At 34.5% G+C, this 23,828-nt stretch overlaps 1 protein-coding gene across 5 annotated transcripts in view; it reads left to right on the forward strand.

Moving 5' to 3' along the window:
- ELP4 (elongator acetyltransferase complex subunit 4) overlaps positions 1–23,828 on the forward strand; it is a 252,720-nt gene that overhangs the window by 26,976 nt on the left and 201,916 nt on the right. For all 5 annotated transcript variants that reach the window (XR_012333494.1, XM_073808731.1, XM_073808732.1 and 2 more), the window contains exon 3: positions 11,193–11,314. Coding sequence is in view for 4 of the 5 variants with exons in the window: in XM_073808731.1 (XP_073664832.1) it covers positions 11,193–11,314 (122 nt within the window). In the remaining variant the exon portion in view is untranslated. The remainder of the gene's footprint in view (positions 1–11,192; positions 11,315–23,828) is intronic.

Raw genomic sequence — 23,828 nt, forward strand, 5'->3', positions numbered from 1 at the left:
TTAGACTTACAGATTTTAACTTTGTGGTAGGTAGTATTAAAGAACTGGCTATGTTCTTTAATATATAAAATTAACCTTCATGTAAATCTACTGTACTTTTGATCATGGATTTGCTCTAATATTCTGTGCTGAAAAGGTTTACATACAAGCTACCACATGGTATTTTAGTTACGCCATAGGAAATTGTTTTCATAAACCACCTTTACTGAATTATAATTTACATACAATAAAATAGACCCATTTTAAGTATATATTTTAGTGAGTTTTTACAAATGTATATACTCATGTAATCACCACAACAATCAAGATATAAAACATTTCCATCATCCCCCCCAAACATCCTCATGCCCAAAATGTTTCCTGGCCCCCAAGCACCTAACATCTTTCTATCACTAGAGTTTAGTTCTGCTTTCTTTAGAATACCACGTGAAGGCAATCTTACCATACACACTTTTTGTGTCTGACTTTTTTCACTTAGCTTAGTGATTTTGAGATTCATCTATGTTGTTGCCTATATATCAGTAGTCCGGTTATTTTGTTATTGAGTATTATTTCATTTGTGAATGTACCATTTGTTTTTCCATTCACTGGTTGATGGACATTTAAGTTACTTCCAGGTTTTTGTCTGTTACAAAAAAAACTGTCCAAGATATGTGTATTGCAAGTATTTTCTCTCTGTAGCTTGCCTTTTCATCTTCTTATTGGTGTCTTTTCAAAAGAAAATACTTAAAATATTTATGCACTTCAAGTTATCCATTATTTTCTATTGTGGCACATGCTTTCCTGTCTTATTTAAGAAATATTTGTCTACTCCAAGGTTGCAAAAATTTTCCCTGTTTTTTCCTAGTAGTTTTATTGTTTTACCTTCTATTTTTAGTTTTGTGATTCATTTCAGCATAGTATTTGAGTAGTAGTATGAGATAAGATTGAAATTTTCTTGTTTGCTTGTTTCTTTTTGCTTTTTTTTTCCCAATTGAAGTATAGCTGATTTTCAATGTCGTGTTAGTTTCAGTTGTACAGCAAAGTGATCCAGATATATATATATGTATACATACTTTTTTAGATTCTTTTCCATTATAGGTTATTACAAGCTACTGAATATAGTTTCCTGTGCTATACAGTAGGTCCTTGTTGTGTATCTATTTTATATATAGTAGTATGTATCTGTTAATCCCAAACTCCTAATTTATCCCTCTTCCCCCCACCTGCAAATTTTTTTTCTTTTTTGATTGAGTGTAGTATGAGGTAAGATTGAGGTTTTTGTTGGGTTTTGCATATGAGTATCCAGTTATTCCAAGACCATTTGTTGAAAAAGAATTATTTCTCACCTTTGTCAAGAATCAGTTATGTGGGTTTATTTCTGGTCTCTTTATTCTTTTACATTCATTTATATTTATAGACTTTGGTCAAATCTATATTGCATGGATTGTTACAGCTTTATAATAAGTCTTAAAATCAGATGGTATGTCTTCCAACTGTGATCTTTTTCAAATTCATTTGGTTACCTAGGACCTTTGAATTTCTATGTAAATTTAGAATTAGCTTGTCAGTTTCTCCAAAAAGCTTACTGGGGCTTACATTGACATTACATTAAATGTATAGATTAATTTGGAAAGATTTGAGTCTTCCATCCCATGACCATGATATATCACTCCATTTATTTAGGTTTTTTTATACTTACTCTCAGAATGTTTTATACTTTTCAATTCGGAGCTAGTTCATGCACATATTTTGTTAAATTTATTCAAAATATTTCATGGTTTTGGAATCAATTAAAATGGAATTTATAAAATTTTAGTTTCTAATGTTTGTTACTAGTTTGTAGAGGAACAGTGATTTTTATATATTGACTTTACATGCTACAACCCTGATAGACTTGGCTTGTTAGTCCTACTAGCTTTTTGGTAGATTGCTTAAGATTTCCTACATATGTGACAATGTTTGCAAATAAAGACTGTTTTACGTTATCTTTTCCAATCTGTATGCCTTTCATTTCTTTTTCATGGTTTATCATATGCTTCAGACCTGAGCAATATTGATTACAAGTGGTGAGAGTGGATACACTTTCTTTGTTCCTAATATCAGGAAGAAAGCATTCCATCTTACCATTCTGTTACCTGTAAGTTTATTATAGATACCATTTATCAGGTTGCAGAGGTTTCATTTTATTCCTAATTTGCCAGGAGTTTGTATTATGAATTATTGTTGAATTTTGTCAAATTTTTTTTGTGTCTATTGAAATGATCATATGATTTTACTTTTTTAATATGTCATTATGGTACAGTGATTTTTATTTATTTATTTATTTTTTATTTTGGTGGTTTTTTTTTTTTTACATCTTTATTAGAATCTAATTGCTTTACAATGGTGTGTTACTTTCTGCTTTATAACAAAGTGAATCAGTTATACATATACATATGTTCCCGTATCTCTTCCCTCTTGCGTCTCCCTCCCTCCCAACCTCCCTATCCCACCCCTCCAGGCGGTCACAAAGCACCGAGCTGATCTCCCTGTGCTATGCGGCTGCTTCCCGCTAGCTATCTACCTTACGTTTGGTAGTGTATATATGTCCATGCCTCTCTCTCGCTTTGTCGCAGCTTACCCTTCCCCCTCCCCATATCCTCAGGTTCATTCTCCAGTAGGTCTGTGTCTTTATTCCTGTCTTGCCCCTAGGTTCTTCATGACATTTTTTTTTCTTAAATTCCATATATATGTGTTAGCATACGGTATTTGTCTTTCTCTTTCTGACTTACTTCACTCTGTATGACAGACTCTAGGTCTATCCACCTCATTACAAATAGCTCAATTTCGTTTCTTTTTATGGCTGAGTAATATTCCATTGTATATATGTGCCACATCTTCTTTATCCATTCATCCGATGATGGACACTTAGGTCGCTTCCGTCTCCTGGCTATTGTAAATAGTGCTGCAATGAACGTTTTGGTACATGACTCTTTTTGAATTATGGTTTTCTCGGGGTATATGCGCAGTAGTGGGATTGCTGGGTCATATGGTAGTTCTATTTTTAGTTTTTTAAGGAACCTCCATACTGTGCTCCATAGTGGCTGTACCAAATCACATTCCCATCAGCAGTGCAAGAGTGTTCCCTTTTCTACACACCCTCTCCAGCATTTACTGTTTGTAGATTTTTTGATGATGGCCATTCTGACTGGTGTGAGATGATATCTCATTGTAGTTTTGATTTGCATTTCTCTAATGATTAATGATGTTGAGCATTCTTTCATGTGTTTGTTGGCAGTCTGTATATCTTCTTTGGAGAAATGTCTGTTTAGGTCTTCTGCCCATTTTTGGATTGCGTTGTTTGTTTTTTTGTTATTCAGCTGCATGAGCTGCTTATGAATTTTGGAGATTAATCCTTTGTCAGTTGCTTCATTTGCAAATATTTTCTCCCATTCTGAGGGTTGTCTTTTGGTCTTGTTTATGGTTTCCTTTGCAGTGCAAAAGCTTTTAAGTTGCATTAGGTCCCATTTGTTTATTTTTGTTTTTATTTCCATTTCTCTAGGAGGTGGGTCAAAAAGGATCTTGCTGTGATTTATGTCATAGAGTGTTCTGCCTATGTTTTCCTCTAAGAGTTTGATAGTTTCTGGCCTTACATTTAGGTCTTTAATCCACCTTGAGCTTATTTTTGTGTATGGTGTCAGGGAGTGATCTAATCTCATACTTTTACATGTACCTGTCCAGTTTTCCCAGCAGCACTTATTAAAGAGGCTGTCCTTTCCCCACTGTACATTCCTGCCTCCTTTATCAACGATAACGTGACTGTATATGTGTGGGTTTATCTCTGGGCTTTCTGTAGTGTTCCATTGATCTATATTTCTGTTTTTGTGCCAGTACCATACTGTCTTGATTACTGTAGCTTTGTAGTATAGTCTGAAGTCAGGGAGCCTGATTCCTCCAGCTCTGTTTTTCATTCTCAAGATTGTTTTGGTTATTTGGGGTCTTTTGTGTTTCCATACAAATTGTGAATTTTTTTGTTCTAGTTCTGTGAAAAATGCCAGTGGTAGTTTGATAGGGATTGCATTGAATCTGTAGATTGCTTTGGGTAGTAGAATCATTTTCACAATGTTGATTCTTCCAATCCAAGAACATGGTATATCTCTCCATCTATTTGTATCATCCTTAATTTCTTTCATCAGTGTCTTATAATTTTCTGCATACTGGTCTTTGGTCTCCTTGGGTAGGTTTATTCCTAGATATTTTATTCTTTTTGTTGGAATGGTAAATGGGAGTGTTTTCTTGATTTCACTTTCATATTTTTCATCATTAGTGTATAGGAATGCCAGAGATTTCTGTGCATTAATTTTGTATCCTGCTACTTTCCCAAATTCATTGATTAGCTCTAGTAGTTTTCTGGTAGCATCTTTAGGATTCTCTATGTATAGTATCATGTCATCTGCAAACGGTGACTGTTTTACTTCTTCTTTTTCGATTTGGATTCCTTTTATTTCCTTTTCTTCTCTGATTGCTGTGGCTAAAACTTCCAAAACTGTGTTGAATAAGAGTGGTGAGAGTGGGCAACCTTGTCTTGTTCCTGATCTTAGTGGAAATGCTTTCAGTTTTTCACCATTGAGAATGATGTTGGCTGTGGGTTTGTCATATATGGCCTTTATTATGTTGAGGAAACTTCCCTCTGTGCCTACTTTCTGCAGGGTTTTTATCATAAATGGGTGTTGAATTTTGTCGAAAGCTTTCTCTGCATCTATTGAGATGACCATATGGTTTTTCCCCTTCAATCTGTTAATATGGTGTATCACATTGATTGATTTGCATATATTGAAGAATCCTTGGATTCCTGGAATAAACCCCACTTGATCATGGTGTATGATCCTTTTAATGTGCTGTTGGATTCTGTTTGCTTGTAGTTTGTTGACGATTTTTGCATCTATGTTCATCAGTGATATTGGCCTGTAGTTTTCTTTGTGACATCCTTGCCTGGTTTTGGTATCAAGGTGATGGTGGCCTCGTAGAATGAGTTTGGGAGTGTTCCTCCCTCTGCTATATATTGGAAGAGTTTGAGAAGCATAAGTGTTAACTCTTCTCTAAATGTTTGATCGAATTCGCCTGTGAAGCAGTCTGGTCCTGGGCTTTTGTTTGTTGGAAGATTTTTAATCACAGTTTCAATTTCATTACTTGTGATTTTGTCTGTTCATATTTTCTATTTCTTCCTGATTCAGTCTTGCCAGGTTGTGCATTTCTAAGAATTTGTCCGTTTCTTCCAGGTTGTCCAGGTTATTGCCATATAGTTGCTTGCAGTAACCTCTCATGATCCTTTGTATTTCTGCAGTGTCAGTTGTTACTTCTCCTTTTTCATTTCTAATTCTGTTGATTTCAGTCTTCTCCCTTTTTTTCTTGATGAGTCTCGCTGATGGTTTATCAATTTTCTTTATCTTCTCAAAGAACCAGCTTTTAGTTTTATTGATCTTTGCTATCGTTTCCTTCATTTCCTTTTCATTTATTTCTGCTCTGATCTTTATGATTTCTTTCCTTCTGCTACCTTTGGGGTTTTTTTGTTCTTCTTTCTCTAATTGCTTTAGGTGCAAGGTTAGGTTGTTTATTCGAGACGTTTCCTGTTTCTTAAGGTAGGATTGTATTGCTATAAACTTCCCTCTTAGAGCTGCTTTTGTTGCATCCCATAGGTTTTGGGTCCTCGTGTCTCCATTGTCATTTGTTTCTAGGTATTTTTTGATTTCCTCTTTGATCTCTTCAGTGATCACCTCGTTATTAAGCAGTGTATTATTTAGGCTCCATGTGTTTGTATTTTTTACAGATCTTTTCCTGTAATTGATATCTAGTCTCATACCGTTATGGTCGGAAAAGATACTTCATACAATTTCAGTTTTCTTAAATTTACCAAGGCTTGATTTGTGACCCAAGATATGATCTATTCTGGAGAATGTTTCATGAGCACTTGAGAAAAATGTGTATTCTGTTGTTTTTGGATGGAATGTCCTATAAATATCAATTAAGTCCATCTTGTTTAATGTATCATTTAAAGCTTGTGTTTCCTTATTTATTTTCATTTTGTATGATCTGTCCATTGGTGAAAGTGGGGTGTTAAAGTCCCCTACTATGAATGTGTTACTGTCGATTTCCCCTTTTATGGCTGTTAGCATTTGCCTTATGTATTGAGGTGCTCCTATGTTGGGTGCATAAATATTTAAAATTTTTATATCTTCTTCTTGGATCGATCCCTTGATCATTATGTAGTGTCCTTCTTTGTCTCTTCTTATAGTCTGTATTTTAAAGTCTATTTTGTCTGATATGAGAATTGCTACTCCAGCTTTCTTTTGGTTTCCATTTGCATGGAATGTCTTTTTCCATCCCCTTACTTTCAGTCTGTATGTGTCTCTAGGTGTGAAGTGGGTCTCTTGTACACAGCATATATATGGGTCTTGTTTTTGTATCCATTCAGCCAATCTGTGTCTTTTGGTGGGAGCATTTAGTCCGTTTACATTTAAGGTAATTATCGATATGTATGTTCCTATTCCCATTTTCTTAATTGTTTTGGGTTTGTTATTGTAGGTCTTTTCCTTCTCCTGTGTTTCTTGCCTAGATAAGTTCCTTTAGCATTTGTCGTAAAGCTGGTTTGGTGGTACTGAACTCTCTCAGCTTCTGCTTGTCTGTAAAGGTTTTAATTTCGCCATCAAATCTGAATGAGATCCTTGCTGGGTAGAGTAATCTTGGTTGCAGGTTCTTCTACTTCATCACTTTAAATATGTCCTGCCAGTCCCTTCTGGCTTGCAGAGTTTCTGCTGAAAGATCAGCTGTTAACCTTATGGGGATTCCCTTGTGTGTTATTTGTTGTTTTCCCTTGCTGCTTTTAATATGTTTTCTTTGTATTTAATTTTTGACAGTTTGATTAATATATGTCTTGGCGTGTTTCTCCTTGAATTTATCCTGTATGGGACTCTCTGTGCTTCCTGGACTTGATTAACTATTTCCTTTCCCATATTAGGGAAATTTTCAACTATAATCTCTTCAAATATTTTCTCAGTCCCTTTCTTTTTCTCTTCTTCTTCTGAAACCCCTATAATTCAAATGTTGGTGCGTTTAATATTGTCCCAGAGGTCTCTGAGACTGTCCTCAGTTCTTTTCATTCTTTTTTCTTTATTCTGCTCTGCAGTAGTTATTTCCACTATTTTATCTTCCAGGTCACTTATCCGTTCTTCTGCCTCAGTTATTCTGCTATTGATCCCATCTAGAGTATTTTTAATTTCATTTATTGTGTTGTTCATCGTTGCTTGTTTCATCTTTAGTTTTTCTAGGTCCTTGTTAAATGTTTCTTGCATTTTGTCTATTCTATTTGCAAGATTTTGGATCATCTTTACTATCATTATTCTGAATTCTTTTTCAGGTAGACTGCCTATTTCCGCTTCATTTGTTAGGTCTGTCTTGCTCCTTCATCTGCTCTGTTTTTCTGTCTTCTCATTTTGCTTATCTTACTGTGTTTGGGGTCTCCTTTTTGCAGGCCGCAGGTTCGTAGTTCCTGTTGTTTTTTTTTTTTTTTTTTTTTTTTGCGGTACACGGGCCTCTCACTGTTGTGGCCTCTCCCGTTGCGGAGCACAGGCTCCGGACGCACAGGCTCCTTGGCCATGGCTCATGCGCCCAGCCGCTCCGCGGCATGTGGGATCTTCCTGGACCGGGGCACAAACCTGTGTCCCCTGCATCGGCAGGCAGACTCTCAACCACTGCGCCACCAGGGAAGCCCGTTCCCGTTGTTTTTGTTGTCTGTCCCCAGTGGCTAAAGTTGGTTCAGTGGGTTGTGTAGGCTTCCTGGTGGAGGGGACTAGTGCCTGTGTTCTGGTGGATGAGGCTGGATCTTGTCTTTCTGGTGGGCAGGTCCACGTCTCGTGGTGTGTTTTGGGGTGTCTGTGGACTTATTATGATTTTAGGCAGCCTCTCTGCTAATGGGTGGGGTTGTGTTTCTGTCTTGCTTGTTGTTTGGCATAGGGTGTTGAGCACTGTAGCTTGCTGGTCGTTGAGTGAAGCTGGGTGCTGGTGTTGAGATGGAGATCTCTGGGAGTTTTTTGCCATTTGATATTATGTGGATCTGGGAGGTTTCTTGTGGACCAGTGTCCTGAAGTTGGTCTCCCACCTCAGAGGCACAGGACTGACTCCTCTGGCTGCAGCACCAAGAGCCTTTCATCCACACAGCTCAGAATAAAAGGGAGAAAAAGTAGAAAGAAAGACTTAGTAGAAGTAGGAAGGAAGAAAGAAAAAGAAAGAAAGGGAGGGAGGGAGGAAGGAAGGAGGGAAGGAAGGAAAAAAAGAATGAAAGAAGATAAAGTTAAATAAAATAAAGTAAGATAAAATATAATAAAGTTATTAAAATAAAAAATAATTATTAAGAAAAAAAATTAAAAACACAAAATGCACGGATAGAACCCTAGGACAAATGGTGGAAGCAAAGCTACACAGACTAAATCACACACAGAAGCATACACACTCACAAAAATAGGAAAAGGGGAAAAAATCATAAATCTTGCTCTCAAAGTCCACCTCCTCAATTTAGGGTGATTCATTGTCTAAAGGAGGGAAGGAAGGAAGGAAAGAAAGAATGAAAGAAAGAAGATAAAGTAAAATAAAATAAAGTTATTAAAATATTAAGAAAAAAATTAAAAAGAAAACAACGGACAGGTAGAACCCTAGGACAAATGGTGGAAGCAAAGCTATACAGATAAAATCTCACACAAAAGCATACACAAGGGAGGGAGACGCAACAGGGAAGACATATGGGAACATATGTTTATGTATGACTGATTCACTTTGTTATAAAGCAGAAACTAACACACCATTGTAAAGCAATTATACCCCAATAAAGATGTTAAAAAAAAAAAAAAAAGCATACACATACACACTCACAAAAAGAGGAGGAGGGGGAAAAAATCATAAATCTTGCTCTCAGAGTCCACCTCCTCAATTTGGGATAATTCGTTTTTTATTCATGTATTCCACAGATGCAGGATACATCAAGTTGATTGTGGATCTTTAATCTGCTGCTTCTGAGGCTGCTGGGAGAAATTTCCCTTTCTCTTCTTCGTTCTCACAGCTCCCAGGGGCTCAGATATGGATTTGGCCCCACCTCTGCGTGTAGGTCGACGAAGGGCGTCTGTTCTTCGCTCCGACAGGATGGGGTTAAAGGAGCAGCTGCTTCGGGGACTCTGGCTCACTCAGGCCAGTGGTGGGGGGAGAGAGGGGCATGGAGTGTGGGGCGAGCATGTGCGTTTTCCCGGGGAAGTTGTCCCTGGATCCCGGGACCCTGGCAGTGGCGGGCTGCACAGGCTCCCCGGAAGGGAGGTGTGGATAGTGACCTGTGCTCGCACACAGGCTTCTTGGTGGCGGCAGCAGCAGCCTTAGCGTCTCATGCCCATCTCTGTGGTCCGCGCTTTTAGCCGTGGCTCGCACCCATCTCTGGAGCTCCTTTAAGCAGCGCTCTTAATCCCCTCTCCGCGCGCACCAGGAAACAAAGAGGGAAGAAAAAGTCTCCTGGCTCTTCGGCAGGTCCAGACTTTTTGCAGGACTCCCTCCTGGCTAGCCATGGTGCACTAACCCCCTAAAGGCTGTGTTCACGCCGCCAAGCCCAGTCCTCTCCCTGCGCTGTGACAGAAGCCCAAGCCTCAGCTCGCAGCCCCACCCGCCCTGGCGGGTGAGCAGACAAGCCTCTCGGGCTGGTGAGTGCGGGTTGCACTGATCCTCTGTGTGGGAATCTCTCCGCTTTGCCCTCCGCACTCCTGTTGCTGAGCTCTCCTCCGAGACTTCGAAGCTTTCCCCCTCCATCAGCCGCAGTCTCCGTCCGCGAAGGGACTCCTAGTGTGTGGAAACCTTTCCTCCTTCACAGCTCCCTCCCACTGGTGCAGGTCTCATCTCTATCCTTTTGTATCTGTTTATTCTTTTTTCTTTTGCCCTACCCAGGTACGTGGGGGAGTTTCTTGCCTTTTTGGAGGTCTGAGGTCTTCTGCCAGCATTCAGTAGGTGTTCTGTAGGAGTTGTTCCACGTGTAGATGTATTTCTGGTGTATCTGTGGGGAGGAAGGTGATCTCTGCGTCTTACTCTTCCACCATCTTCCCTTCGTCCTCCGGTACAGTGATTTTTAAAATAAAAAACCAACTTGGCATATCTGTGATAAACCCCACTTAATCATAGTATATCATATTATTCTTTCTTATATACTAATGAATTTTGGTTGGATATTTTAGAAATTATTTTCATACATGTTCATGAGGCATATTAGTTTGTAGCTTTCTTTTCCTGTGATGTCTTGGCCTAGTTTTGGTATCAAAGTAATTATGGCATTATAAAATGAGTTCTGAAGTATTTCTTTCCAGTTTTTCCTTTTTTCTGAAAGATTACTTGTAAGATTGGTATAATTTCATCCTTAAATGGGCTAGTTTTTCTTTCAGTTTTATTGAGATATAATTGACATACAGCACTGTTTAAGTTTAAGGTGTACAGCACAATCATTAGACTTAATACGTCATGAAAAGATTAGCACAATAAGTTTAGTGGACATTCATGATCTCATGTAGATACAAAATTAAAGTCATAGAAAAAAATTTTTTTCCTTGTGATGAGAACTCATAGGATTTATGCTCTTAGCAATTTTCATATATAACATACAGCAGTGTTGATTTTATTTATCATGTTGTAAATTACATCCCCAGTACTTATTTATCTTATAAGTAGATGTTTGAAACTTTTGACTGCCTTCATCCAATTCCCCCTACCCCTACTCTCCACCTCTGTTAACCACAAATCTAACACTAAGTGTTTAATTCTTGTGACATGAAAGTAATGAGGTGTGCGTTTACAACTGGTTGGTAGGGAATATAGCCATTTTAGAGGTGCAGTACCTGAGAAAATCTTAGTAAAGAAAAAACCAAATCTCTCATTTTTTAATATAATCATACATAACCTTCTAAATTTTATGGATATCAGAGGTGGTGTAGTAGATGGTGAATGATTTTGGAATCAGAAAGACTCTATTAAAAGTACCTACTTACCATTGACTATCTAGATAAGTATTTTAGCCTATCTAACTGTACCTTAGGAAGACATAGTTATTGCCCCACCTCATAGACTTGTTTTAAGGAGAAAAGAATATAAAAATATCCTACCATAAATATCCTAGTATATGGTAGGATTCTGACTATAATTTTTTTTCTTTCTTACAGAAGAGGATAAATATAATATTTATTCTCCTTTGCTCTTCAAGTATTTCCTGGCAGAAGGAATTGTCACTGGACATACTTTGTTAGTTGCATCTGCAAAAGAAGACCCTGCTGACATTTTACAGGTATAGAGTATACTAATTCAATATTGCATTTTGAATATTTCATAAAAAATATTGTTTATATATGTAAATAAGATTTGTATATGTACAAACTATATTTAAATACATTAATGGGACCACACACATATTTTTTTCTCTTAAAGAGAAGTATCAAATTTATTTGAATATATAATCGCATTTTAAAATTAGTTCTTGGACAGTTTTTTAAACTAAAATTTATGTCACAGTGAGGAAATATTAATAAGCTATTTAAAACTGACAATAAACAAAATTACTATTAAGTAATGATATGAGCACTTTATAAGCTATTAAAAAATCTAGGTAAAGAAAAACAACTGCAGAATATTGTCAGATATTGTATTACCAGTATTCCAAAGGTGTAAGTCAGAAGAAAGAGAAATTAGAAGTACTCATTTATTAAAGTTATTTTGTTTTGAGAATTCCAGAAAGTATCCCCTTCCAAGAAATAAGCAATAATACTAAAATATGCGCTTGAAATAGTATATCTTTTTTATGCCAAAGCATATTTTTCAGAGAAGAAAATTCTGACTTTTAGAATTCTTAATTTCTTTGTACAGAACAGGAACTCACTTTTTTTTTTTTTTTTTAGGAACTCACTTTTAAGCCATTATTTGATTAGAATTCATAATCTAAAATCATTTTCTCTCAGAGGGTGTTTTCATTTCACTGTGTAGTTTGCAAAATGACAAATGACTAAGTCATTTATAAAAAATTTGTAGAATAATAAATACTAATTTACAATAACTATCAACAGACACCAACAAATTTCTACACCCACACATAAAAATTACTGTAATACTGAGGTCAAAACTAACATGATTCTTTCATATGGGTCAGACTTTGTTTATTAAATTTTAAAAAGTTCAAAAAGAAAACCTTTGTATAATTTTCCAAATGATTTCCTTCTGGTTGAAGAGCCTGTTTTCCTTTATTCTTATTTCTGCTATTAATCTTTTGTAATATTTTCTTGATGTTTTTGTTTTTTCTTTTGTTCCTTTTCCCTGGCTTTAATCATTTTGGACAGTTTCTGAACAGTACTGTACTTGCTAGAAGCAGTGGAGTAAAGGCCAAAATCATTGTTGTAAAGAAGCTATATAGGTTCTTCACAGCCCATTCCACAACATACCGAGCCTAAGATTTTTTATCAGACATCTTTATAGCCATATAGGAAATGTTCGCCAAGCCATAGACAGGAAGACCTATATATGCTTTTTTTTTTTTGCGGTACGCGGGCCTCACTATTGTGGCCTCTTCCGTTGCGGAGCACAGGCTCCAGACGCGCAGGCTCAGTGGCCATGGCTCACGGGCCTAGCCGCTCTGCGGCATGTGGGATCTTCCCGGACCGGGGCACGAACCCGTGTCCCCTGCATCGGCAGGCGGACTCTCAACCACTGCGCCACCAGGGAAGCCCCATATATGCTTTTTTAAATAAAGTGTTTTATTTTTCCTTCTTCCCTCCTCCAACCTAGGTAACTGATGTTAAAGCCTATAGTATACTTCCACATTTTGCCTTAGAGTACTACATTTTTTTATTTGAAAACTAATCCCTGATGCCTTTCTTAGGTACCTTGATCTGTACAAGTTAGTACTAAAAAAATTTCAGTGTACTTTACATGTCCTTCTTTGGATTATGTGAAGGATTTTAAAATTATAAAAGAAATATTATCTTTTCATCAGGGTTTCTTAAAATAGCTAGTCATATATGCAAGTAATTAGATTCTGCAAACCTTTATTCATAGAGCAGTTTTATAATGTAGTAGAAAAATATAAAACTAGAGTCAAAAAACATAGACTCTTATTAAATTTGTCCTTATGACCAAAGTAGATTAATAAGGACCAGACTAGTCATCATGCCTGAAACAACTAAAAAACAGGACAAAGTATATGAAACAACTGTCTTCAAAACTTTGACCATCACACAGTAAAGGACAGTGATTCCTGAGTTATGCAAAATAGACAAGATAAGTCCTATAACTTCCCTAGCTTCCTGCATACAAAGTGTCCAGGCCATAGTGCAGGGAGGAGGAGCCCAGGATAAGACAATCTTAGGTGACAGAGCTAGGAATGTGGAATTACAACCTCGTTATTGTCTTCATCTGGAGCCAAGTATGGTTTAAGGAGATATGTATGGGTGCCAAGTAAGCAAGGGGTGGACTTCTGATAGTTAATTCTATGTGTCAATTTGACCAAGCCACAGGGTGCCCAGAAATTTGATCAGACATTATTCTGAGTGTTTCTGTGAGGGTATTTTTGGATGAAATTAACATTTAATTCGGTAGACTGAGTAAAGCAGATTGCCCTCTCTAATGTGGGTGGGCCTCATCCAGTCAGTTGAAGGCCTAAATAGAACAAAATGGCTAACCCTCCCCCATATAAGAAAGATTCTTCCTACTGGACTGCTTTTGAACTTGGACATCAACTTTTTCTTGCTCTCGGGTTCAAACTGAAACATCAGCTCTTCCTGAGTCACGAGTCTGCTATCCTTTGGATCAGAATTACACCATTAGTTTTCCATTTGGACAAAAACTACACCATCAGCTCTCCTGAGTTTCCAGCTAGCTTGCTGTGCATATCTGGGGACTTGTCAGCCTCCATAATCATATGAGCCAATTCCTTATAGTAAATTTTATTACAGGAAGAGGTATGTATATGTGTACATATATATATGTATATGTGTGTGTGTGTGTATACACACACACACAGACACACATCCTGTTCATATAATTTCTCTAGAGAACTCTGACTAATTCAATTTTACTGAAAATACAAAGATTACATTTAAAACCAAAGAAGGCATTTCACATTTATTTATTAACCTACATTGAACAATTATCACTCGCATCCTATATCTTGGCCAGCTTTCCAGATAGTAAAGTACAGTGATCTTCCCACCTTTTTTGCACTCATACTTCTAAAAATATTTTTTTAATTATGTATTGTCTTGTATACTAAGTTATGTAAAAATTTTCATTATGAGATTATTTAGTTGCAAAGATGTTATTATAAGTATTGCCTTTTTTAGTTGAAGACTTTTATGTCAGTCTTGTAAGTGTATCCAACTCAATCTAAATAATAGCAATTTGATGTCAGTATCATTATTTTTAGAAGTATCTACATAAGCAAGCTCTTCTTTAACAACTGGAAATTTTACATCAATCATTTTTTCCTTGAATTCGTATTTTCTATTCCACTCACTCCTCATGGAGTTTTGTCAGAATGTAGTACATTTTATGTTCAACATTTTTATTAATAACCTTATGATAGTTTTTCTGTAACTTCATATTTAAATTTATTTTAAACTTTTTGTCTCAAAAGACTTTAAGTGTTAAACACATTTCTTTTTATTTCAGTCGCCATTACAATTATTGTTGCATATAGTGTATCAATAGACATAAAAATGTTCACACTACATTGCTTCATTAGGACATATAATTGCGTGAATATTGCTAGAATGGGATGGGATTCAGCATCAGCTCTATTCATATTTTTTACTTTTGCAGATGTGAGCTGTTCATAGTTAAGTAAATAGAGAGAGTTGTGTTATTGTAATGTCCCTCAAATTATTTTTTCACTTTTTCTGAGTAATACACAAAAAGAAATCACATGATGTCTATCAACATAAATTACTTTAAATTATTTGTCTAGTCTATTAGGTCCACCTAAAATTTTGCTGAAAACAATGAAAAAAGGATAATTTCCCCAGTCATTAGAAAATTCACATTTTCTATACCAAATAGATATTTTAGGTTGTCTTTTTGTTTGGTACTGCAGAGATGTTTACTCCTGGGACAATGAGAAGTAAAGCTTTCACTCGTGAAGTGAGAAAGGTTGATTTGAAAGGGGATTGGCAAAGGGGAACTTGCACTTCTATCACTGGCACATTCTCTAGGAGGTCATTTTTCACTAGATATTTGTTAAAGTTGAAGATCAAAGAATTGATTTCCTTAAAATTCTCATGATCATGTACCTCTTTCAAAGTCTTCATTTACCCCAGGTTTAAAGACTCCCAGTTTCTGACAGTTAAAAGGGATGGAAACAAGTCATCTTACCTGATCCAGATAAGCTTTTCTAAGTTTAGACTACCATATGCCCATATATGATTAAATCCATATATTGATGTAGCCCAGTGAACCTGTATTTAGTCACCCCCAATATACACTAACCTATTCTAGCATTCTAGCATGATAATGCTAACTATCATTTATTCACATCAATATGAAAAAAAGTATATTCTGTTTAGATTTCAAAAATGTAGGAATAACTTCTAAGTTACTGCTGCTCTTTAAAATATTTAAATGAAGGTTATCTCAGGCAAAAGAATTAAATCAGCATATTGGACTTAAAATTTCTTTTATGAAAATTATTCCTCTGTAATGTCACATTCCATGTAAATGCAGACTGTCTTATTAGAAGAAAAACCATTAGTGATAATTTTCTGTTATGTTAAATAATATTTTAAAGATGATTATTTGAAATAAATTCTCAGTGATTGATATATCTCTGGAATTTTTTCTTTATAAGAAGTACTGTTGGTTTCAGTGTTGACAGATATTTTACTTGGCTTTCTCATATTTGAATTTTCACTATTACTGAGATGCAGTTTATAACAACATGCTAATTAATCTCCTGGAACTTAAATTCATCTTACATTTCAAGGGAAATAAATGTTAAAATGGTATGACCATTTATTTTTAATGTCTTAAAAGTTTCTCTTGCTCTAGCCTAGCATAGGTGTTTTTAACTGAAGAATGTATTCTAGTGTCATCAGATCTATTTTACTTTATCTTGTGCAGTTAGAATGTATTATCAAAGACATTATAATTACTCCACAAAAACCTAATCGTCTTAAGCATTAAATTTACTTAATATAACATTGCAGATTTTATGCTGCATTTTTTTTTTTTTTTTTTGCGGTACGCGGGCCTCTCACTGTTGTGGCCTCTCCCGTTGTGGAGCGCAGGCTCCGGACACGCAGGCTCAGCAGCCATGGCTCACGGGCCCAGCCGCTTGGCGGCGTGTGGGATCTTCCCGGACCAGGGCACGAACCCGGGTCTCCTACATCGGCAGGCGGACTCTCAACCACTGCGCCACCAGGGAAGCCCGATGCTGCATTTTTAAAGTTATCTCATTCTTCTATTTATAATGAGTAGCCTAGAACAAGTTGTTTTTATTTGAATAGCAAGTTTGCTTTACATGACAATTGAATATTTATCAATAAGGTACTCAATGAAGTTAAATATTAAATTAATTATAAATTTGAGTGTGTGATCCTCAGGAAAAATTTATCTTCTTTGATTTTAATGCCATTATTTGCTTTTAACTAAAATCACTTGTATAGATGAGTAATGAAATTGTTATAGGCTGTATATGCTAAATAACATGTACACACAACATTTCCCTACATTATAAAACTTATTTAGTGATTCATTTTTAAACTATTTTAATTTTGATTATGTTCTTGTATTTCATGCATCTCTACTCTGAAGATATATCTAGTTTTTGAGTTAATAGAATCTTCACTCATCAGTAATGTTTCTTTTCTTTTTTTAAAAAATAATTTTAAAAACGTTCATTTGATGGGGAAATACTGCTTTGTTGCACGTTTCTTTGTTTACAGCAAAGCAGAATATTTTCCCCTATGGTTGTTAGCCTTCTGCATTTCTTCCTTGTTTTTCATAGTAGGTTTTTGTCTCTGTCCATTTTTTTTCTCATTGCTCTGTACGAGCTCTTTACATATTGTAGTTAATGTCCCAGGATTATATACGAGGATCTTTGTTTTGCACATTCTCAGGATCTAAGTCCCTGAAGTTACAAGGTTGCATTGGAAAACCAAATTTGCCAAAACATACAAATAGCCCTCCTATAAATTTTGGGCTGCGCTCCTAAAAATTTTGCCCCTCTGCCCACATCCCTCACATGTAACACTAGTGTATTTTTTCATCATTAGATTTGTGAGTTGGTCTGTTCCTGTTAGCCATATGTTGAATATTCTTGAGTATAATGCAAAACAATTTCAAAATTTGCCAAAGATGCAAAATTTCCTGAGGTTGATCAAAGTGACTGTGGAGAATTGTTTGAATCCCATGCAAAGCTACTGGCTAATGAGAATGTAGAAGGATTCAGCCAGTTAAGAAAGCAGTGTTTCTTAAATTCTTAATCTTATCATCTTATATTCCTTACATGTTTAATATGTAACAGTATAACAATATTTGACTTAAAAGAATAATATGCCATTCTCATTTTTCTATAAGGAAGTAAAAAAAGTATTGTTTTTAATATATACAATATGTTTAATGTTTAGTGTTCACACATTTAAAACAGACTGGATGAGAAAATTATGGCTGATAAAAATTTCAGTTATGTATATTCTTCATAATACCAGTATATAGACGAAGTTTTTAACATCTCTGAGAAAAATGAACAAAATATTTTTGTAGTTTAAAATGAGATGTTGAATACTAATATAGAGAAGTAGAATTTCTGCACCTATAAGAGTAGGTATATATATTATGTACTTTCTACATAATGTTCAGTTGGGATTTCAGTGTGCCCAGCTCAGAGTTATACTGAAGACTTATTTGTATCAAACAGCCCAAAAATGAGTGACCAAAACCCAAAGCATTAACAGTGTTTAGAGATACAATGTAGGGAGAAAATGCTATAATTGCTTAGTTTTAATTTTATGATGTATATGATTGGAGATTTCTGGGGCCTATAACAAAGGCAAATAATAGCTGGTACAAGAAAAGGGAAAAGACAATCTTATAGACCATAATTATCTTAAAACTGTGTATAACTAAAAGACAAGTAAAGGATAAAAAGCCCATCAGCTGCCTAAAATATATTATATAACCACCCAGCAATTTATCCATCATCCTTTGGAAACATTCATGCCTACTGTAGTCAGAGCTTCAGGAAGTCAGCATTAAAGATGTAACGCTGAAAAGTTACACCCCTTAGAAAATCCTATAGAACAATATACATGATGTTGTTAAAGCTTTTAGAAACACTATGGTAAGTATTCTTCAGTTAACTTTTTTATCTAAAAGAATTTTCTTGATCATCTCAAATATAGTGATGGGTATTCTCTATGAAAACTTTCTATGGAATGTTTTCTAATATAGCAAAATTACATTTTAATGTTAAAATATTTAAACATTTATCAGTAGATCAGCTGATTTTTTTATGAAATAAAAAATTATGTACACCCAAACATTTCTTAAGAACTTGAAAATGCTAAGATTTCTCTATTATTTATATCCTTTTCATAATTTTTAACAATATGATGGTATGTGTTAATACATATAGAATTAAAGAAAGTAAAATTTCAGAAGTAAATTTAAATGCTGTTTCATAATATGCTAAAGTCAGTTTCAAAAACTTAATTTGAATATTTTTTAGTGATGACATGCCAGGTAGGTAATATTCATTCAGGAAGAGATATCTAATATCTAGAGCAAAGGGTTAATTCTTGACTTGTTGCATTAACTTTTTGAGTTACCTGTTATATACACTATGCACTAACATCAACCACAGTTAGAACAAAGTGGGAGGTTAGAATGCTTTTAAAGAGCTTCAAAGTTGTATTTTTTAGTGTGTACCCAGGATAGGTACCTGGTTACCAGCAGGGGTGTCCCAACTACTTGATGTTTATTAAAGGATTATAGCATATAATATTTTTTAACATCAAACATATTGGTAAATAAATAGTTCAAATTTAAAATCAATTATGGTGAAATTTCCCATATTTACTATTGAGAAAATCTTTCATATTGAAAATGAATTACTTTACAATAATCTATGTCCTGGAATGAGTTTCAGTTCATTGAAAATAAACCATATGATATTTGATAAATTAATATAGTAATAAGATACTTGGTAACAAAATAATGAAGTATGAATATTTAGTCTAACATCTTCAGAATTCTTTTTCACAGACTTTAAATCCATAAGTAAAAGTTAAAAGTATATCTTAATAATTTGAAAGCATTATTTTAAATCCCAAAATATCAGCCTTTTACCCAAATATTGAACTCATTTGTTAAGATCTTATTCACTGTACCTTGTATCTTTTCCTTTATTTGATTCCTTGGTTTTAATTGAGGTTAGAGATATTGATTTAGAGTTAAAGCGGTATTACTTGCTAACAATGTAAAGTTTGAGTTACTGTTAAAAAGGTTTCTTTTCCTTCTGTCAGTTTGGTGTCAAGATTAAGTCTGTTTGCCATGCATCTGTTATTTACTGATCATGGAACAAGAATTAGAGATCTCGTGAGTGGTCAGTTTGCTCTTAGTACACTGTAGTAAGTACAGTCTGGTCTTTCTGAGTACACAGAATACAAAAATGTCTCAGATCCAGCCCATGTTTTTTTTAAGTGACAAAAATTGAAACAGCTATAAAAATGAAGTTAAAGAAACATCCCTTGGTTGGCCTAATATATCACTGAACATTTTTTAAATTATGTTCATCTCCAAAGTTGTAGTTTTATGATTCAGAACAAAAGTAATATAACACGCTATAAATAATTAAAAATTATTTTCTGGCCCTTCTATATTCCACTTTGCAAGCTTTATGCATACTCAACACCTTATACATTACACATTTTCCCACACATTTTTACTTTCTCTAGCCTGTATAATATTTAATGTACATCCTATCAAAACTGTTTTATCACTGTGTATCTTTTGTCCATAATATAAATACAAATATTAAAAGGTCTTTGAAGGCAGAGCTGTAATCAGAATATGTTCCCTTCACTTCTTTGTCAACATTTTATTTGTTCAGAAAATTATCAGGCTATCTATAAGCTTTTCAGTGCTAGTTGAGCCAGAAATTTGCTGTTTGACCCTAGGGTTCCCCTCTTTTTTTCCCTCCCTAGCTACTTGTGAGAGCTTATTTAAAATTCTGAGTTCTCCCCTGGCAGCCACAGTTCGAGTTTCTTTGGCAAATTAAAAAGACTAAGAAAAAACATGCAAAAGCTCAGTACTGTTTCCAGTGACCTACATTTGTAGGCAGCTTTTAAAAGATGGTATGTGCCTTATTTTCCAACGAGGAAATGAAAGATAAGATAAAAAATATAAAAGAAAAGAAACCCACCTCTCTGTCACTACCTAATGAGAAATTTTTGATATAATACTAAAATAAACACACATTTGGCATTGATGTTTGTACATCAGTCAACAAAAGAAAGGAATTTTGCATGCAGAAAAGTAGCCTAAGTTATATAGCAAAATGCCACACTGTGTAATAGGATATTTATCCTTAAGAAGATGAAATATACTTCAAATCTGAGCTTAGATTTTAATTTCTGTGTTGCTGCTTAACTAGCTACAGGACCTTGCACAAGTCACTTAACCTTTCATATTACGATAGGGATGATAGCCTGCCTACCTTATTCCGGAGCTCCAAATTAAAAATGAAATATCTGGAGTTTTGCTTTCTAAATCTTAAAACACCTATTCCAGCCCTCACATTTACTTTAAAAATTTTATTTTGAACCCATAAAAAAATGAATGGTTGTGAATACTTGATGGATTTGCTATAGGCAAAAGAAATGTTTAAATCTTAGAACTGTTATTAGTTTTATCATTCTTGGAAAAGAAGCCACATAAAGTCAGCATTGGGAATATTAGAAATAGGGCTCATTTTTCTTTTGAATACTTTTTCTGAAAAAGTGTTCAGAAGAGAAAGTATTCAATCCTTTTGGGGGTGGATAAATGACTTCAAAATTTGAAAACCAGAGCCATTCAAAATAAAAGAAAATCAGCCTCCCAAATGAACATGTTGTCCCATTTAATGAAACATTAAAGGATACCATGGAAGGAGAAAGGCTGTATACTATCAAGGATCATAAATTAAATAGACAGTCTGTGAAGATTTATTATGTACAAAAGGATAACTCTACTGTTGAAAACCCCCAAAATATAGGGCTATTTCTCCAGCTAGTGTTGGGATGATTCTTTCAGTGTTTCTTTTCTAATTTAAGTTTTTTTTGTTCACCAGAAACTGACAGGCAGTTGCAGAAAAGGGCCTTAGTTCCTCACATCCATCTTTTCACATTATGGTATATTAACAAAATCAGAGGCATTTGAAACGTGCTTATTGTTTTTGTAAAATATTCTCACTACAGTTTGTGTGTGCATACATGTGAGTCTGAAAGTCTGTGCTAGATTTCAGAAACATGGTAGAGAGCATTAAAATGAAGACTTAAATTGGAAGTAGAAAACAGATCTGAAACTATGAAGTTTCAGATCAGAGATATTGATCTTACCTTGCATATCAATATCAGAGATATTGATCTTACCTTGCATCTCTTAAAACAGACTGTAACATACAGGGTGCTATAGAATTAAAGAAAACCTATTTTATGCTTTTACCCAGTTACCTCTACTTCTCAGTAGTCAATGAACAAAAAGAATGAGTTCTATTCTACTAACACCAAATGTACTACAGAAAATAGTTTTCAAATTTAATAAAAATAAAGTGATATCCAGTTTCATTTAGTACCCCACAATACCCTAAGGATTTTTGTTTGTGACACTTTCCATAAGCTGGGTTTATTCTGGAAAAAAAAAAAAATCACATCAAACAAATAAAACCAGTCACTTGTTGTGTGCTCCTGAGTTAGGAATTTAACTTATCAGGACCCCTTAAATGAAGGTAATGCCTGATTTCATTCCTAATTGAGATTTCTTTGACAATAGATATCCATGAAACTTTAGAATACTTCTTTTCCAACAATGTAAAGATTTAGTAAATAATTATAAGATTATTGTCACTTTCTCAACTTTTAAAATAATTATATTTAGAAATGTTTTAGTTACATCGGTTTTTAGAAATTAGTTTATATTCAATAAAGAGACTTAATACTTAAAGGAATTTTGTAGGAATTCTTTGCCAACATAAGAATCCTTTTATAACTTATTATTGCATAACTTGTTTGCTTAATGTAGATTTTCATATGTCATATTTTCTTAAAACAGGTTAATATACACCCTTATACAGTAAACATTTACTAAAAGGAGTTATTACATATGATCTCACTAATAACTAAACCTGTTAATACCAGTGAGTAAGTGGAAAGTTTAGTCTACTTTTTAAAACAATTCACAAAATGTTTTGTAATCAAGATATGTCCTATTATAAGGACATTGTTCACCATTCACTATTCTTTCTATAACTAGGAACATAATATATATAAAAATATACATATATACACATATACGTGTGTGTATGTATACACACACATACGTAATACATATACACACACAGAAGTTCACATTTTTAACAATAGTAGTTACCTAGTTAGTAGCTCTCTTCACTTTAACTTGTATTATCTCTCTGAGTATGAATTTTATTGGTTGTGCAGTCAGAGCCAGATTAAACATTGACAGCATTGAATATAAGAACTTTACTTTGTAAAAAAACCTAGAAAGGAAAACTCCAATTTTTATGGATAAAAGTATTAATAGATTCCAACAGTGCATTCTTGCCTCTCTATGAGTAAAAACATGGTATTTTTATTTTAAGCTTTCTTCTTAAGAAGTCAGTTTGAAGTAAAGAGACTGTTTTGAAGGAATGTGTAATATAGCTCTTATGTTTTGATTTATAAAATCATAAATTCTGTATCTTAAGTTGATCTATTGAGGAAAATTGATAAAATTAATATAGACCTCATAGAGACTTGTTCTTAACAGCTTGACAGTTTTGAGTTTTTTTATATATGTGAGAAAATAATTACAGAAGCTAATATCAGAATGCCAAGACACTCAGTGCATTTCCCCTTAAACTCCTTTTAAGTCAATGCCATCAATAGACAGTACTGAAACCTGTGGCTGCTTTGGTCAAGACTAGGGGTGCTGTTTATGGTATTAGCAGGCATATTGCTAGGACCTAGATAAGGAATGTAAATTTGCCTGTACCTCATTTTCCCATTCTCACTACTAGATTGCAGTAGAACTCAGAGGTTAATACACGTCAAAATTGCTTTGAGATCCTTCTGTGACTGGTGCTCTTAAAAATGTGATGGTTTAGAATGTAATGTTTTAAAATAATTAAATTATATTTGCATTTAATTGAAGATATTATTATTAAACTTAGTGCAACTCTTTCTCTTCATTTCTGAATACTTCTAGTGCAGACTTCCATTTCCTTTCCTTCATGTATCCTGCTCCTTCCCTCTATCTTAGTCAAGAAAATTTAAAGAGAGGTTTTTCCAGCTTTCTCAGCACATTTCTGGTTTACATTTTAAGGAGAAATGTGATTTGCTTGCCAAATTACAAGCATCAGTTTTGTCAGTAGCTTAACTTGAGAGTTTAGTTAAAATACTTTTTGTATGCTGATGTGAAAGTGTTTTTCACCATCCTTCTTGTAATAGCAGTAATTTTTCTATCTTTATATTCAAGAAAAAATATCTGAAATTGTACTAAGATGTCCCCTAATCTGTACTGCATTTGGTTTGAAACAAGATAATTCACTCATTACTAATCTTAAAATC

This window comes from Tursiops truncatus, chromosome 8 (genome assembly GCF_011762595.2).
Source record: "Tursiops truncatus isolate mTurTru1 chromosome 8, mTurTru1.mat.Y, whole genome shotgun sequence".
NCBI classification, from domain to species: Eukaryota; Metazoa; Chordata; class Mammalia; order Artiodactyla; family Delphinidae; genus Tursiops; species Tursiops truncatus.